The following is an 18143-nucleotide window of genomic DNA, read 5'->3' as shown; positions in this document are numbered from 1 at the left end:
CCGAAATAAAACCCTCATGGGGCGGGGAATGGGGGAAAACCCTTCCCCAACCCGCTGGGCGAGGCGGGGAATATATTCCCCGCCCCATTCCCCGCCTCGCTCCCTACGGGGATACCTATGGGGAATCCCCGCGAAAAGGATTCCCCAATTTTTAAATTAAATATATATATATATATATATATATATTAAAAATAACTCATACAATTAATTTTATTTATTAAAAAAATTCAATATTGATATAATATTATAATGACCAAATATTTTGGTTTTAAAAATTTTAATTTTTTAGATTTTTAATAAAAATTAGTGTTACTCCAATACAATATTTGGAGATAATTATATGAAAAATTGTTATAAAAATTTTAATCAAAACTTTTTTTATTTCCTATTATAGATAAATATGTTATATTAAAATTAAGACTAAATTAATTAATTATCAACTTTATTGAAATATCAACTTGTAAGTAGAAATCTCTTATGAATTTCCAACTTCCGCAGTTCTCCTTCTTCAATTCTTCATACCATCAATTACTTCATTAGTTTGTTTTTTTTTCATACATTAAATAATACTTATTTTAAGGAATATTTTGTTTATTTTTTTTTAATTTCATATATGATGTGTTACATGTGTGTAATTAGAGAAAAAAATTTTGGTTAGTAGGGATTCCTCGATCCGGCGGGGATCCCGCTTGGAAGTGAGTGGGGGGAATTTCCCCACTTGCATCACTATCTCCCAATAGTATTAGTTATCATGATTAGTAAGATAAAGTGACTTAATGCGATATGACTATAATATCCTGTTGCCTCATCTCATATTTTATCGTTTTTATCCTATCCACCAAATGACTTTGGGCCCGTTTGGTGGACATGATAAGAACGATAGAATATGATATACTATCCTATCCTGCTATTATCCTTAATTTGTTTGGTGTGCCAATAGGATATGATAGTCTTATTCTATTGGCCCACTTTATCATGCCGGTCCTATGATAATGAATCCTATGGGGGGAGTCAGGATAGAAACGGGAAGGACATGATAAAAAAATAAATTACTTTTTTGTCATATTATTTGGTTACTCTCCCTTTACTAGGATTTCATTGTATATCTTCTTTTGATCTTTTAAACATGATGCTTAGGACAAAAAAACTTGTCAACAACTAGATAATACACTAATTTCACTATTTAAGTAGGATTTTACCCATTTAGAGTGGTTAAAGTGTTTTCCGTTGATCTCATGTTTGAGCAGATTATTTTTCATCTAAATCTCTTTTTTAATCATGTCTTATTTTTAGTTTATCTAGTCCAATGAATTTTTTTTCAAATGATTTTAATGTGATCTATTTATTTTCCATTAATGAGTTTGTTACTCTAGCTTTATGCCATGTTGATGACTTTGTATATGATTTTCTCGAAAAAAAAATTGGTATGAACTACAATATTTTTAAGTTGGTGATATTGCAATCTATATATTTGTGGACATTATTTATAGGTTATTTATTTTTTTAAAATTTAAAATATACCGATAAATAAATCATTAAGAAAAAATTAAAAAAAAATCTATTTTAAAAAAGGACATATAACTATATTATAAATGGTAATTATATCTATTTACATATCATTCATATCATATTATGTCATTATCCGATCCACTTCAAACATAAAATAGGATAACAAAATCCTATCTGATGGTTTATCCGGTGCGCATCATATAGCTTATCATGCTCACATTTTTTCCTACTCGTATCTAGTCCTTATATCATATTTGTCCATATCTTATTCTATCCACTAAACGGACCCTAAAGATATATAAGTAAATGATAAATCTGTATGATAACAAAATAAATTAGATAAAATAAACATAAAAACATGATAACACATACACATATAAACACATATGATAATTATAAATTACTAATCACGCCATTTAAATCTAATTATCTAACTAATCCAAGTTAATCTTTAAATTTTAAAGCGAAGACATAGACCGAAGGGGCCTTCTATATGCCTTGTTTGACCAACAGCACTTTGTTATGATTTGATCCTAATTTTATATCAACGAAGAAGAAGTCAGCGCATTCCAGAGAAAAGACTTGCTTTATTTACTCAGGGTGCTGTTATTCATATATACGCTTGCCAAACCTTGCAATTATACATATTCTAAACTTCGAAGCTAAATTACATATAAACAATTTATTTACTCATTAGTAGTTTTGCAGGGGTATATTTGCAAAAAAAAAATTTTGGTATTCAACAAAGACCAACTGCCATTCAAACACGCCTGCTACCTTTCCAAGTCTTGGCTCACCTAATCCACATTCACATTTTCATTTTTTCCTTATGAAAAATTCACTTGCTCAAGATCCTATTTAACATTATCCTTTAATCACTCAGGGGAATATATATATATATAACAGAACTTGGTATGTCTTCTTCTTCTCCTTCTTTCATTTGAGTTTTTTATTTTTTTCTTGAATTTCAGGTATTTTTTTTTTCATGGACTAGTTTTAAAGTTATGTAGTTTATATAAGGTTTTTTTTTTTTCCCTTTCATTGAATCCTTTCTATTTCTCTATTCATTCATCATTTGAACATTACATATTGTGTTGTTTCACCAATAAATCATCACATTATTTACTTGATTCATGAAATTCAGAATGTATTTTCTATGTATGCAATTAATTAATATAGATGCTATTTGTTTACCAATGTTTGATTTAATGCAGATTATATGTATTAGAATTTTAGTTGCTTGATGTAGAGTAAAATTCCGGTTAGAGTTTAGGAACTGGTACCAGCATTGTTCTGTTTTAGAATTAAGGAATTGAGTGATCCTTTTGCCTTAAGAAATTCTGAAGAGATGAATAACTGAAGAAGATGTAGCTTCATAAAATTCAGCAACTTTTTCATTTTCAATTTAATTATATGTTTGCAGATAACTGAGAAGTTCGATAGATTATTTGAGAATGCCTTTAAGGAAATCAAGATCTAATGGTGCAGAGGTAACCTTGTCCGTTGAAGAGCAGCAAGCAAAGGTGAGCATAAAGATTTTAAACAGATAAAAAGCTTGTCTTTCTTTGTGTTATGTTTGCATGATTTGTTATGATTCAATGTATTCAGATCAATGAGGTTCGAAAGTTAGTGGGTCCATTGGCAGATCAACTGCCGAATTTCTGCTCAGATTCTTCGATATCAAGGTATCTTAGAGCAAGAAATTGGCAAACTGAAAAAGCATGCAAAATGCTTCAAGACACACTCAAATGGAGACTGCAGTACAAACCAGAAACAATTAAATGGGTATGCATGTAAAAGAAATTCAGTTTTTAAGTTGAATCGAGCTCGGCTAACATGTGTTTAATATGATAAATTATTAGGAAGATATAGCTCATGAAGCGGAGACCGGGAAAATATACAGAGCTAACTACCTTGATAAATATGGAAGGCCAGTTCTCGTAATGAGACCAGGATTTCAGGTAAGACGATCATTCACTCAGTCAGGTTGCAAATACACTGAAACTTCACAAACTACTAGGAATCGAGGCAATTTTAGTATCCTAATATATCAAACACAAACTATTCCTTGTGTGAATGTGACAGAACACAAAGTCGACAAAGGGACAAATCAGATACTTGGTTTACAGTATGGAGCATGCTATTTTAAACTTGGCAGATGATCAAGAACAAATGGTTTGGCTCATTGATTTTCAAGGTTGGACAATGGGTGGTGTATCATTGAAAGTCACGCGCGAAACAGCACATATTTTACAGGATTATTACCCTGAAAGACTTGGTCTTGCTATTCTCTACAATCCTCCAAAAATCTTTGAATCTTTTTGGAAGGTATGTTGCTTAATTGTCGAAGATTGAATTAATGGCTGTGATACTATTAGTACTAGTGTCTTGATACAATTGAATGCAGGTAGTTAAGCCATTTCTTGAGTCTAAGACATACAAGAAAGTTAAGTTTGTGTATTCTGATGTTACTGAGAGCCAGAAGATAATGACGGAGGTCTTCGACATGAATGTACTTGAAACTGCATTCGGAGGGAGGAATTCGGTCGGTTTTAGTTTAGCTGAATTCAGTGAAAGGATGAAAGAGGATGATATGAAGATGCAAGCATTGCTGAAATCACAAGAAGGACAATTAGTGTCTAGATCTGTTGTTCTGCAGGAATCACAGTTTTCAATTTCTGAAACTCAGTCTGAGACTTCTTCAGAGGATGATTCTGGTGACAGTTCATCACCAAAAACTGCAGAACAGAAGGAATTGGTTTCAGAAAATGAGATCAAAGAGGACAAGAATGGAGTTGGTTTTACTGCTGTTGTGAAATCTTAAAAGTTAAAAAGTTTCAGTTTGTATGCAGATTATGAGTTAATCTGGAAAATTAACAGGATAATTAAATGCAACATGATGGTTATCATCTATTTGTTATTTTGTTATACTGGGAATTAAATTCAGACAGGAAATTAATTAGCAGGATAATTTTCATGAGGAGGCTATTAATTCCATGGCAGTAGTCCAACATTTGCTTATCTTTATAGCTTCAGTGTTGGTCCTCAAATGAATTGCCCATTTTATGGTTTAGATGTGTAAACTATAGATCACATTATTTGGAATTGTGTTAAGAGTAAGGAATGTTGTCTTTAGTTAGCTCTTAGCGCTAAGGCTTGCATTAGCCTAAGTCCAACCAAGCCCATTGACTGGGAAATATGGATGGATAAGAAATGAGCGTAGGTGTTAAATATATTCTCGCTTGTTTGTAAGTTTTTTTTTATGGAAAGCATTACTTTTGGTGACTGCCTTCTAGTCTCTGCTGTGTTGTTTTTGGAAATTTTGCCAAATTATTTTATGGTTTTTCTGTTTATTAATTCAGGACTTATGGTTTGAGTTTTAACATTATCTTGTAGTCTAAACCGTTTGTAAAAAAAATATTAAAATGCTTAACTCCGTTAATTTTTACTAACATGTAAAAAAAAATAGACATGAATTTATTTTTTTGTCTTTATTTATATTATTAAAATATGTACTCATAATAACCATTCATGTCGATTTGCATAGTATTTAAAAACCATTTAAATTATAGTTGGAGGTAGAGTTGAATAGTTCTTAGTTAGTACGTGTTTTAGTAATATAAATAAAAGCAAAAAAGTAAATTCAAGTTTAAATTAACAGAATTAAGAATTCTGACACTGTTTTTACAAAAAGTATAAATATCAAGGTACTAAATTATTATAACTATAACCATAAATTCCTAATTGATAAAGAGGTAAATCACAAGATACTTTACAAAATTTCTTTTTTTCACTATTTTTTTTTGTTACGTGGTCTCGTCCTCTTATGGACCTGTGATCTCGTTGTTGGTAGTATTTTTTTATTTATTTGTTTTGTTTTTTCCTATTTAATAAATTAATAATTTATCAACTTTACTTTTATATATATATATATATATATATTCTTTTTAGGATTTGTGACTAATTCGTATTTTAATTTAAACAATAAACTTAAATTTATATTAATCAAGAGATGTGACATAATTGGAATACCCGTCTTAACAGTAATTTTTTTCTTAATAAATAGATCTATGTTTCTATTTCATTATAGGCTTTTAAAGTGGTTAAAAAAAATAAAATAAAGATTGGATAATTATAATAAAGACTAAATTATCATTCAAATTGTAAATATGTAAATATATTAATTATATATCGTGTACTTTTAATACTTATTGTGGACCTTTAGAAAATCATTAAAAACACGTACATCAAAGTAATAATAAATTTTGCATCCCATAATTCATTAGTATATAACTATTTTTATCAATTTAAAAATTTTTACTATAAATTTTTAAAATAAAAAACTAAAATAAATCATATAGTTCTTGGAGTAATCTCAATATATAGCTTCAATTCCATTCTTGAATTAAGTAGTTGTCAACAATTTCTTAGTCTATTGACATCAGACTTTTTGTATAAGATCATATTTGTGTCTTTACCGAAGAGGAGAACTCGAACCTCACCTAATACAAAGTGAGAGTACAGATGGATTGAGATATTAATTCGTCACATGTGTATGCCCTTAATGTGGCTTTATTATTTTATTTTATAATTAAAAAAATATTATGGCTATCAAGGTAAGAGAAACTAATCAATATCATGGACATTTAAGTAGTAATTTCACTAATTCAGCGATAATTAAGAATATATATCAAAATACTCAAATGTCAAATATGGCGTCTAAAGTAATAAAAATTTTAAAAATTATAAAAAAAAATAAGAATTTTTCAAAGGGCCATTGATAACTTTCATGAACAAAATAGAGGAAGATAGGTGTCTTATCCAAGGAGGCATATGCAAGGGCATGTCCCACAATCCATAAGGAACACCACTCTGACAAAGAAAATTACTAACTCCAAGTGACATGCATGGTGGCCCATCCCTAACCACAACACAACACACACATTTAATTTCCATGCATTCATGACCCATCATTCAAAGTCCCATGTCCCATATATAATTCTATTCAATCCACTCCTTAAACTTGCTTTATATAATGCAAATTAGATCAAGATGCATGAATGCATCATTGAAGAATAGTTATTCTGTGATTGTTGGATTCTATGCCCCTTGATGTGCAATGCATATATTAAAAAAAATTAAAAAATTAAAAAGACATTGAGATAAGGTAGTGGTTGTATTTGGATCTTGGAAGGAGCTTAATTAGATAATGGTACTTGAGTGTCTCATGGTGCTATGTGGTCTTGTTTTAGCCACATATTTGATCTACTTGAAGACAATATACAGATATGTACTCAATCAACAACGGCAATGAATAGAAACTCCACGTGCATGTGACCATGCATGCATGCCATTTCATTTCAATCTCTTCACTGAATTTAATTTGCTTTGATATATGTTTATTGGGATCTAGTGTGATTAGTTTCACTTGTTAGGGTTGATGAGGAATGGGTTGAGTTACTGTATGTGCATGAGGGTTGTTGGAGGCCAATGATTGTTTGGTGTGAGTTTTTGTGATAATTTTTGTTGGTTGAGTTTGTGGGACAATGATTTGGATCGGAGTTGGAATTCATTAAAAACTTTTTTGATTTAAAGTGGGTTCAGAAATGATGGATGTAGTACAGTATAGCTCTGTCTTAGATTGATTAAGGTTATTAATTATGTTTGAAAATCGGAAGAAGAAGTTTATAACTGTTTTAAAGAAACAAGCACCAAATTCAATAACTCTTCAACATTGAAAAGGTCGGTGATATATCACAACATCTACTATTGTTTATATAAAATCATAGGACATGTAAATCAGTAAAATTCAAGTTAACCAATTAATCTTATTCAAACTCAATTTAGATAATTAAACATACTCAAATAATATTTCTTAATAAAAAACATTTATTTTTTTTTCTACACAGTTTTCTTATAAACATAAATGATAAAAGAAAAAAATTTATAGGATTGTAATTAATAGAATATGAAACTATTAATTTGATTGATGTGACATGATAATGTAATTGGTACCAATATTGTTTCATGGTCTCACAAACATTACAAACTCGATTGGTTATGTAGATAGCTTTGCAAAGATCCTTCTCACATGCAAAGAGAAAGAGAGAATGACTAAAATGATTTTTTTATGGTACCTGTGAAGCTTATCACATCAAAGATAATAATTGTAAATTACCAACTTGGACTGAATAATGCATCTTAATTATAAATCTTAAATATCTAATATTATTTAGAGAAGACAAATCTGGATGTTTAAGATATTGTTTTGTTACCAATTTAAAAAATAATATTATATATGGTGTAGACCCTGTTAGTAACAACATCTCATTCAACTCTCAGCCAAACCCACATAAAATATAATAATTTGGTATAAAAGTTAAGAATTTTGTTATGCTCTTCGTGATAGCAAATGATGACATATTCCTTTCTTTTAATTATCATTATTTTTTTATTTATTATTATTTTTCTTTTTGAAAAAGTGGATAAACCACGTTCATTGAAATAAAAAAAGAGGTACAGAAAAATACAAAAGGGCCAGGTTCAACAAAACATCCACAAAGAGTGGGAAACAGAACCAAGGCCCGACAAAAGAGAAAGAAAGAGAAAAGAGGGGAAAACTAAAGGATCAAAGATCCTTTAGGAAGCAAGGGAACAGAGACACTACTCCTCGCCTGGGGAAGGGGGACGCGGTAAAGGGGATCCAAGCATCGAATCTCTGGCAACTAGAAAATCCAGACTTCTCTTGATTTTAGCCAAAGGGTCGTCGAGCTTCGCCTTCTTGGTTTCTGGAGCTGCATTATACCAGAATATTATCATACGGTTAATCTTAAAAATAATAGAATCAGTCGAGAGACGATTGGAATTGAAATTGCGTGCATTTCTTTCAAGCCAAATATTCCAATTGATAGCTCTAACAAGCATATCCTAAAAGGGGATAGAGGTTTTGGGTAACCTGTGCCTCCAGTCACCCCAAAGGTCCTTGAGAGATCTTGGGGGGTCACAGTCCCCAATAATCGAATCAGTCGAGAGACAATTGGAATTGAAATCGCGTGCATTTCTTTCAAGCCAAATATTCCAATTGATAGCTTTAACAAGCACATCCCAAAAGGGGATAAAGGTTTTGGGTAACCTGTGCCTCCAGTCACCCCAAAGGTCCTTGAGAGATCTTGGGGGGTCACAGTCCCCAATAAGCTGTCCAAAGTAATACCAGATGAGCGCCGCTAAAAGGCAATGCAAGAGGAGATGATCAATATTTTCAATCCCCGCATGACACATAACACAAGTGGTGGTCTAAAGAAGGTTGCAGCAACGCAGAGCCAAGTTCTCAAGAGTCAAAATCTTGTTGTCCCAAGCTAACCAATTGAAAATGTTAATTTTCTTCGGGTAAGGACTTTTCAATATGGTAGCCGTCCTCAGGCAGCGCAATCCCCCATCATTTAAAAAATTGTAGAAGGTTCTCACCGAAAAAATACCATTGGCAGTGAGGGTCCAGTGTTTAACATCCTTAATGGAGTGAGGACAAGTTAAGATGGCATTGTAGAAGTTTCCCCAAGCTGGAAATTCATTTAGAGGGATCACAGGTGTTCTCATCGCATAATCCTGAATCAAGTACTCTTTATGTTGGGCTAAAAGAAAGGAATGAGGCCAGATTCTGTCGGAGCCCGTCCCTCAACCTAATTCTCTAACCAGAAGAGGATGTTGGATTCCATTGTGAAGGTGTGACGATATGTTTTTTATGAAAGCTGGAAGAGAGCGTAGGATGCCATTCCAGAAGAAGGACCGTCTTTTACTTTGCTTGTGGAAGAGGTTCCATATAGGAACATTCCTAAAATAATTTTCCCGGATAATATTCTCACCGCACCAGTGAGAACCAGAAGCGATTTTCCACCACCATTTTCCAAGCAGGGCATTATTGAAAGTATGTAGATTGAGGATATCCCATCCACCTTGTTCTTTAGAATGACACAGTCCGTCCCAATTAACTAGCCTGATTTTACTATGCTGGATGTCCGGACCTGACCAAAGAAAGTCTCTACAGATCTTTTTAATGTTTTTGGCTACCCAAGCCGGCAGCTTGAAGATCAACATCCAGTAGGTGGGGATGGCCGTCAAAAACAGAATTCAGCAAAGTGAGCCTTCCACCAAGCGAAAGCAACTTGGATTTCCAAGAAGTAAGTCTAGAGCGAATTTTGCTCAACAGGATGTCCCAGTCTTGCTTCCTTGGCCTTCCACCCGAAATTGGAATGCCAAGATAGGTGATCGGTAGCGAACCAGAATTACAATGGATCGTCCTAGACAGCATAGTGTGTGGTGTGAGATTTTTTTGGGAGGCATACAGGCAGGTCTTATCCGAATTAACCTTGAGGCCCGAGATACCTTCGAATAAATAGAGGATTAATTCGATGAGACGCAGGTCTTCACCTCCTCCATTCGTGAGAATGAGAAGATCATCTGCGTATTGAAGGTGACACATATTGACCCCTCCAAGAACCACCCCGTGAAGAACACCCGAGTTCAAGGCGTTATTGATCATCGTGCTGAGAACATCTACCACAAGGACAAAGAGAAGAGGGGAAAGAGAGTCCCCTTGTCTTAGTCCTCTATGGTATCTGACATAGCCGCATTTGGCTACTGTTGATGAGGAATTAGAGGAGAGCATTAATCCACCCGATCCATTTTTCACTAAAACCCCTAGCACTCAAAAGCTCAATGAGGAAACTCCAATCCACGGTATCAAAAGCTTTTTCAAAATCAACTTTGAGAATCAGACCAGGAGATCGATCCTTTAGCATGAAGAAAATGACTTTTCATTAGCAATGATAATGTTGTCAGTAATGCATCTCCCTTTAATGAACGCTGACTGAGTTTCATCAATTAAAGAATCGATCTTAGTTCTCAGCCTATTAGCCAAGATCTCGGAGATAATCTTGAAAGAGGAGTTAATCAAGCTAATAGGACGGTATTGAGAGGGATTGTCGGGGCAATGATTTTTAGGGATTAGGGCAATGTTAGCCCAGTTAATCTTTTCTAAATTAGCTCTACCCCAATAGAAGTCCTCACAAAGATTGAAGACATCATCCTTAACAATATCCCAATATTTCTGGAAGAAAAAAATCGAGAACCCATCCGACCCAGGGGCTTTGTCAGCAGTCAAATCAAAGACTGCCCGTCTAACTTCCTCAAGAGTGAAAGGAATATCAAGAGATGACTGATCAAGAATGAAACACAATATTATTTTAATTGTTACACAATATTATTTTTAGAAATTTCTTTTTTTGTTTTTCTCCCTCCCTCAACTCTTGATCTCTCTTCTCATTGTACCAGTTACATTTATTGAACCAAATCTGTTAGCCAGCTGTTGCATCATAATTACATCAATAGAATGAAACACAAGCCAAAGACAAAGCACTGATTTGGTTTTGATTGGAGAAATCCCAAATAAAGTTGGCAGCACTTTCGAGCTATGAGTTTAGTGATCCAAAATGAAGGACACAGAGAGAAAAAGGTAGAGAGTTGTGGAAAGTTCTTAACCATAAACAAGTAAAGTTCAAGCATGGAAGTTCTCCTTCAAGAGAATGACAGCGCATGACCAGTGTTGCATGAAATGTTAGCACAGTCTATTTCACAATAAATACCAAGTCATTGTTTTGCTGCAAAACTGGGGCTTGTTTAATCCCAGAGTGAACTCAATTTCAAACATGAGATTGACACCACTGATAACTACTGCAACTTCCAAACAAATCCCATGTTTTTTACCAACAAAGACATTGCATGCATGCTTTTGGAATTATGATATTTTAATTAAGTATTGGGTTTAGGTCTAATTATTGAGTTAGATAAGCATAATTATGTGTTTGTGATTTCACATCATTGGAGCTTGACTTGAGAGGATATAAAGACAAAGCATAGAGGCCCTATGATACTGGCAAGCTCACTCACTTGAATGATTGGGGAGCATGCAAGATGAACAGTCTCATTCAGAGGAAGGCATCAGTCTTATATATATCATATGTAGAAAGACTTGGATTTTTTCATTAAATTAAAAATAATGATATATTGTTAATGACCATAGTAGAGTTGGATAAACAGTCTCATTCATAGGATGGCATCAAGCTCATTCACTTGTATTACTTTAAGTAGTAATCCCATGTTAGGTTATCATACATATATAGAAGAGTTAGATTTTCCATCCAAAAATAAATAATAATTATTATTCATGCTAAAAAAAATTACACTCCAAAATTTAATATCCACAATAAAAATGTAGTCTTAGCTCCTATTTTTCTTATAATAAAGATGAATTAAATTATGGAAATACCCTTAAATCTAGTGGTCAGTATTTAAACTTAGGGTTGTCCGGGGCCCTAGTTTAATTTATACCACTAGTCATGTAGAAGGTCTCAATATTATATATATATATATATATATATTGGACATTAGGGGATAAACACCCCTATTTAAAGTTTAAGTTAGAGACGGGAACAAATATGGAGCACATTCTCAAGCTCAATAATATTTTACCTTTGCCTTGCGTAGGTTTTGATCTCGGGACCTCTTCGAAATGAAAATCTTATATAAGGGACTTGTACCAATAGGTCAAACAACCATTGATTACTTTTATATTTTTCATATTCAGTTTTTGATAATCTAATATTTTGATAATTACTAATAGTTCAGTTTGTTTTATGTATATATATGTATTTGTATTTTTTTACTTAATATAATTATGATTTAAGCATGCAAAACCAATCCTGCGCCATCAAGTACTGACGTATTTTCCCAAAAATTAGGAAATTATTAGTAGTATTATTATTATATAAAACTTATTTAAATAATAATTTTTTTTAAAAAAAAACTCCGAATCATATAAATCCCAAGGCTTATTATAGTTTGTCCACACGCACAAGTATTAATGAACTAAAATTAAATCCCCAAATCCCACAGCACACATGTGGGAACCGGTTCAGGTCCGGTCTATCTGGTGACCATAGAACGGCACATGCGAGCCGAGTTGGACCGGACGAGTACAGGATGAACCCGGTCCGGTTCGATCCAACGTTGAGGTTCAGGAACGAACCGGACTGGGCTGGGTCCAACGCTGACGGCTTTCTCGCAAACGCAGCTCAGCAAGCCGCTTCCCCGTCGTTTCCCGCTGGCTCGGTCCGGCTCGGCGGCGCGGACGAAGCGAGCCTCGTCGTAGTCGGAGGCGGCGCTGGAGAAGTTTGCGGCGCTGGCGCGGTCGAACCCCTCGGCTGTGGTCACGCTCCACTCGACGCTGACTTCACTCGGCGCATAGCCTTCGCTCGGCTCTGCCGCCGCCGCAGCTATCTCAATGCTCCGGTGGAGATTAACAAGCCGACCAGCCGCCGCCGCCGTGTCGTCGAGGGAGTCACGTCTTTTGTAAGCCGAGAAGCTCTCGAGCTCAAACAAGTCCGAGCTGGCATCGCTGCCCACGTCGTCGTCGGCGGCTCTCGGGCTCCCCGGAAACGGGAACCCCCCATGTCGGTTCGGCCGGAAAACCTCAAGTGAGTCTCTCGCCGGGTCATCAAGTGAAGCTTGTGGTTTCAAAACGGGAAAAGAGAACCCACCCGACTCGAGGAAACGGCTGGTCGTGAAACGGGATTCGGGGGAGAAACGGCCGGCGGGGCGGAAGATAGCTCGTTCTTTAGCCCAGTTATCGGCTAAAATTTTCATCTTTGTCTCCTTCTCCGACGCAACGTCGGCGGGGATGGGCTCAGTTCTTATGGTCTGAAGTTTGGCAGCAGTGGACAACGAGGTAGTAGTCACAGTTGTTGTCGTCGTCATGGGGGTCTTTGGTTCAGAATACTTCTCTTCGACGTCGATGCTCTTCTTGCCGGAGCACGGGCAGGGGCGAGGGAATCGCCGGCGAGTTGAGAAAGGTGGCAGCTTTTTATGATCGTTTGAGGGGAAAGCACGGACGGAGATGGCGGTGGCTCCATGGGGGTTAGTGAGAAGACCGGACTGGCTGTTCCAGCTGGCTTCCGACGAGGCCGTCGGAGTTGCATGGTAGGAGATATTGCGATAGTTGCGAGAGAATGTGTCGACGGAGGAAACAGAGGAGTCGCGAGGATTGATGGAAAGGTCGGAATTTTGGGTTTTGATGAGAGAAGAGTCATTGGTGGTGGTGGTGGTGGTAGTGGAGTCGCTGAAGTAGCGTTGGGCGTCGAAGATGCTGAGCTCGGCGTCGTCGTCGAGCCGGCGAGGGTTGGGGAGGTGGGAGAGAGGTTTGGGAGAGCGGGTTAAGGAGGTGGGACGAGGAGAGATGGATGGGGATGGGACTCCATTGATGGAGGTGGTTGAGATTCTATATCTGTCCATTTAGATTGGAGAAGAAGAAGAAGAAGAGGAGCCGGGAAGGAGTGGAGATGACTGAGAGACTGAGAGAGTGGCAGGTGGTTGCAGGGACTGAGAAAGAGAGAGTGTGTGATCTGATCTATTTGTAGACTCTGACATATGTGTACATACATGTTTGTTTTGTTGTTATTTGATGATGATGATGTGTTTGCATGTATGGGGTTTATGTTTTATCATGTAACTCATGTTATTCATTGAGTGTGTGTATATATGTAAATGTAAATGTAAATTGTCAATATATATATATATATATATATGTGTGTGTGTGTGTGTGTGTGTGTGTGTGTTTGTGTGTGTCTGTGACTTACATGTAACAATTGGAATGTTTTTGTATGCTATTTTAGTTTGCTTATTCATTATAAAAATGGTTAAAAAATAATTTGATAATTTATTTCTACATGACCTAAAACTCATGGTTTTTTGTATGTGTTTGTTTGTATACTATTTTATCTATTTACCATAATCATAATGAGTTTCAATGCATAAATACATCGTTTTTTTTTTACTATTATATGCAATTTCTTAAATGTTAGAGTTCTGTAATAATTATGTCACATGCAACTTATATATATATATATATACAAAAAAGTGATAAGTGACTACCATTTACAAAAAGTCAAGGATAAGCATAAGGGTGGAGTGCAACTATGAACTCAAGAAATATCTACACTTTCATTTTGCGTAGGCTTTGGGGTTCGATCTCGAGTTCTCTTTGAAATAAACACTTTACGCAAAGGACCCGATATCAATGGATCAAGAGGTTGTTAATCAATTCAAACAAATTAAGTGCATAGTTTTTTTCATATTAAAAATTTTATTTTATTTAAAGAAACCTCATGAACCATTTAGGAATAAACAATTCTTGGATGGTTGGAGTATTTCAAGAGAAATATAAGGGATATAGGTATTTGAAATTAAGAAGGTGCGGTGAGACATATATATTGTATTTTATTATTAGTGTAATAAGGTACAAGATAAAAAAGTATATAATTAAAAGAATCTAGTTTTATAGAAATTATACGATGATCTTTTGGACTTTAATTATCTCATGTGAGTCATGTGACATTTATACCATGATCTTTTGGACTTTTAATTACCTCATGTGATGTTTAGCCGAGTAAATAAATTTTTAGAGGGTTGATCAAGCCACCGTAATTAATTGATGCACATGTCTTGACGACCCTATAATTTGTGTGTTGGGATCATTTTTGTAAATAAATAAAAACCATGATTAAAAAATCTATTATCATTTATTAAAAAAAAAAATACTGTGCATTTTGAAATAGACAAATCCATATAATCAAAAGTCAAATGAGTGTAGAAGTGTCGGTGAACTATTTTAAAAAGTTAAATTGATTCAGTGTACATTGTTTTTTTTTTTCTTCTTTTTTTAAATAGATTAGCAAACATCTGAGAGACTGAGACAATAGAACACTAATGATATATACAACTAATTAAAGTACACAATATGATTATGTGAAACCCAAATCCATTGAACTCTTTTCCTGCCACTCATCCTCTCTCAGTTCCATTATTGTGTTAAAACACTGTAAAACCCTAAATTATAGAAGGATGAAATAGGGAACACTAGTAAAGCACTTCAGTCCAAGAAAGTCACTAAACAGATGAAAAAGAAAAAAGGCTCAAATGGAGTGGCTTAACAAGTAACAAACCTTCAAGGAAAAAGAAGGGAATCTCATGCATCTTATCTTCTATTCTAATAATCATTTATATAACTTCGAGCAAATGAGTGGCTTGGCAAGTAATAGGGCATGAAACACTCACCACCATGTGTTCCCTTAAGCATCCCATTACTTGCTCAATAATCCATCACCCAATCCTTATCAAAAGAAAACACAAGGACCCCTCTTTGATGCACTAATGAATTGATGTAATCCTTGATTGGTCTCTTTTCTAAACTTGATTTATTTTTTCCAGGAAAAATAAAATGGAGGCCATATATGTTGTATAGAAGATATGTTTATATCTTTATTTTTTTCTATTAGGCCGTGTTCTTGTTCTATTTCTTACTGCTGTTTACTCTTATTCTAGTTTGAATAGGTTGTCCACTTGTCCTCAAGTTAGTTTTTGATATATATATTGATTTTTTTTATTTATTTTATTATTATATTTTTTTAAAAATTAGAGTTTGCTATTTTTTTTTCTCATGAGTTCAGTTTTGTTTGGTATGCATGAACTAACATTGTCGCATCTCGAGTCGGGTCCCGTGGCAGACAAACGGTCGTGCACCCACAAGGCGGGAACCCCGCAGGCACGCGAGGCCTACACACCTGACTCAAAGCAAAAATACAATTTAACAAAGGCACGAATTACAAATAATCAAATACAAGGAAATCAAATACAAATTTGAGAAAATAATTTACAACTTGACTACACTAGAGGAAACATGATACTGGACTGCCCGCTAAGATATAGCCAAAACTTGACTATGATCTGAAAGAAATTAACAACTTTATGAGCTTGGGAGCCCAGTAAACAGCCACTAAAAATATCAGGATCATAGAAAAACTTAGTACCTTCAAAATCAAACTCAAGAGTGACATTTTACAATAAATATCAGACTTAAAAACCATAAATCAGAAAATTTCAAACAAATATAAATTATCAATTGAACGAGTGTATATGGGTCCCAAATAATTAATGCCAAAACAAAACATTAAAATTCATATATTTAAACTTGGTGACTTGAGTCAGAATTTCAGAGCTCATTTATTTACTCTCGGTGACTCAAACCAGAATATTAGAGGTTGTTATTCTCCTCCGACGGAACGGTGTGAAACTATAGTTTATATGTCAGAAGTAAATGTTGACACGGTCAGTGTTTAACCCCCAATGACAGGGTTAGTGCCTAGTTAATTGGGGATTAAATTCTATGTCAAAATACTTCATGTTCACAAAACAACAAACTATCAAAACTCAAATTGAACAAAGTACAGAGTAATCCTTCAAACAAAAATTTCATTATTCGTATGATCCCAATTTTATAATATCTAAATAAGCCAATTATTTCTAATCCAAACATGAACAAATACTTCGTAAAAATCTCCAATAATTGAAGTTTTTAAAATGATTGAGGAAAACATGGTAACCAAAGCCTTGATATAAACATTACATAAACAGAATTTAAACAATGAATAGATAAATTAGAAATGCAGAAGTGATCATATATTTACAAAAATGTATTAATAAACCAAGAATTTAATAAATAAATAAATATAAAAAAAATTATATCAACAAAACTTTAACGAATGAGTAGATAAGTCAGAAACATATAAACCATCAAAAATTTAATAAACATTTGATAAACCAGAATTTATAACTAAATAATTTAATAACTCATAGAAGTATAAGTAATCAGAAATTTAATAATCATTAAATTAAAACAAACTGAATAATTAACAGATACGTAATTATTAAATAAAATAAGTGAAGAAATTAAAATGATAATTTATTAAGAGTCGAAATGTATATACATATATGGGTATTTATATGTGGTTTATTTATTTGATTAACACCCAAAAACTCCAAATCCTAAATCGAACAAGTTTCCTTATAATACCCTATATTTAAGAATAATTTCTAAAGATATCAAAAGCCTATTTAACGCCAGCAAGAAAATATAATAGAGTGCTATGCTAACCTAACTTAACTTCTAAAGCATTGCAACAATATCGAAAGGTTGCGCATAACACTGGATTCTTAACCCTCAACTAGAGTGATCAAATCTCCCTACTTGAGCAATCAAACATTCTGTACACTAACAAAGAAACTCACTAGAATAGAAATATATACAAGAAGATTAACAAATGCATGATTTAGGTAGGACTCATCCCATTGAGAACTGAATCTAGCATAACTTTTTCTGTATTTTCCCAAATCACAAAATTCAAGATTATGAGAAAAGTAAACACCTAAAACTATGACATATCCGAAATTCACATTATTTGAAATACTACTCAAATTACAACATTCAATTGAATCTATGATTATTTCTACAGACATATAATTCAGATATCTCTTTCAAACATGCGTATCTCTCAATATACAACTCTTAAATCAATAATATTTTACTGACACAGTAACTTAATAAAAAACAACTTTCATATTTTTAACCTTACCCAATAAGTACCCATAAATCTTCATGTTCTACACAAAAACCATCCGAGACAGTTACACTAATAAAGCTATATCTCACAAACTATAGATGTATAAAATCTAAATTTTGCAGACATTTA

General features: G+C 34.0%; 2 protein-coding genes across 3 annotated transcripts; one reads left to right on the top strand and one right to left on the bottom strand.

Annotated features, from left to right (window-relative positions):
* The first annotated feature begins 2311 nt into the window (after nucleotides 1–2311).
* On the top strand, nucleotides 2312–4530 carry LOC120264595 (phosphatidylinositol transfer protein 3-like). Of its 2 annotated transcripts, none has more exons than XM_039272417.1 (6): nucleotides 2312–2421; nucleotides 2933–3032; nucleotides 3118–3294; nucleotides 3372–3470; nucleotides 3595–3837; nucleotides 3917–4530. In XM_039272417.1, the coding sequence occupies exons 2-6, from the start codon at nucleotides 2964–2966 to the stop codon at nucleotides 4331–4333; spliced, it is 1005 nt and encodes a 334-aa protein (XP_039128351.1). In that variant the 5' UTR covers nucleotides 2312–2421; nucleotides 2933–2963; the 3' UTR covers nucleotides 4334–4530. The 2 variants fall into 2 exon arrangements, with proteins under 2 accessions (XP_039128351.1, XP_039128350.1); XM_039272416.1 differs by lacking the exon at nucleotides 2312–2421 and adding an exon at nucleotides 2448–2480.
* Nucleotides 4531–12486: 7956 nt separating this feature from the next.
* LOC120265262 (protein PHYTOCHROME KINASE SUBSTRATE 4-like) lies at nucleotides 12487–13851 on the bottom strand. Its single transcript, XM_039273142.1, has one exon. The coding sequence runs from the start codon at nucleotides 13849–13851 to the stop codon at nucleotides 12487–12489; it is 1365 nt and encodes a 454-aa protein (XP_039129076.1).
* Nucleotides 13852–18143: the final 4292 nt, after the last annotated feature.

Source organism: Dioscorea cayenensis, chromosome 7, assembly GCF_009730915.1.
Source record: "Dioscorea cayenensis subsp. rotundata cultivar TDr96_F1 chromosome 7, TDr96_F1_v2_PseudoChromosome.rev07_lg8_w22 25.fasta, whole genome shotgun sequence".
Classification (NCBI taxonomy): Eukaryota; Viridiplantae; Streptophyta; class Magnoliopsida; order Dioscoreales; family Dioscoreaceae; genus Dioscorea; species Dioscorea cayenensis.
Note: the sequence above shows the minus strand (reverse complement) of the source record. Positions and strands in the feature narration are given on the sequence as shown.

Coding starts and splice junctions, on each gene's coding strand:
- LOC120264595 (XM_039272417.1), top strand. CDS start 2,964: ATGCCTTTAAGGAAATCAAGATCTAATGGTGCAGAGGTAACCTTGTCC. Junction 3,033..3,117: donor TTGAAGAGCAGCAAGCAAAG/GTGAGCATAAAG, acceptor CAATGTATTCAG/ATCAATGAGGTTCGAAAGTT. Junction 3,471..3,594: donor TAATGAGACCAGGATTTCAG/GTAAGACGATCA, acceptor TGAATGTGACAG/AACACAAAGTCGACAAAGGG.
- LOC120265262 (XM_039273142.1), bottom strand. CDS start 13,851: ATGGACAGATATAGAATCTCAACCACCTCCATCAATGGAGTCCCATCC.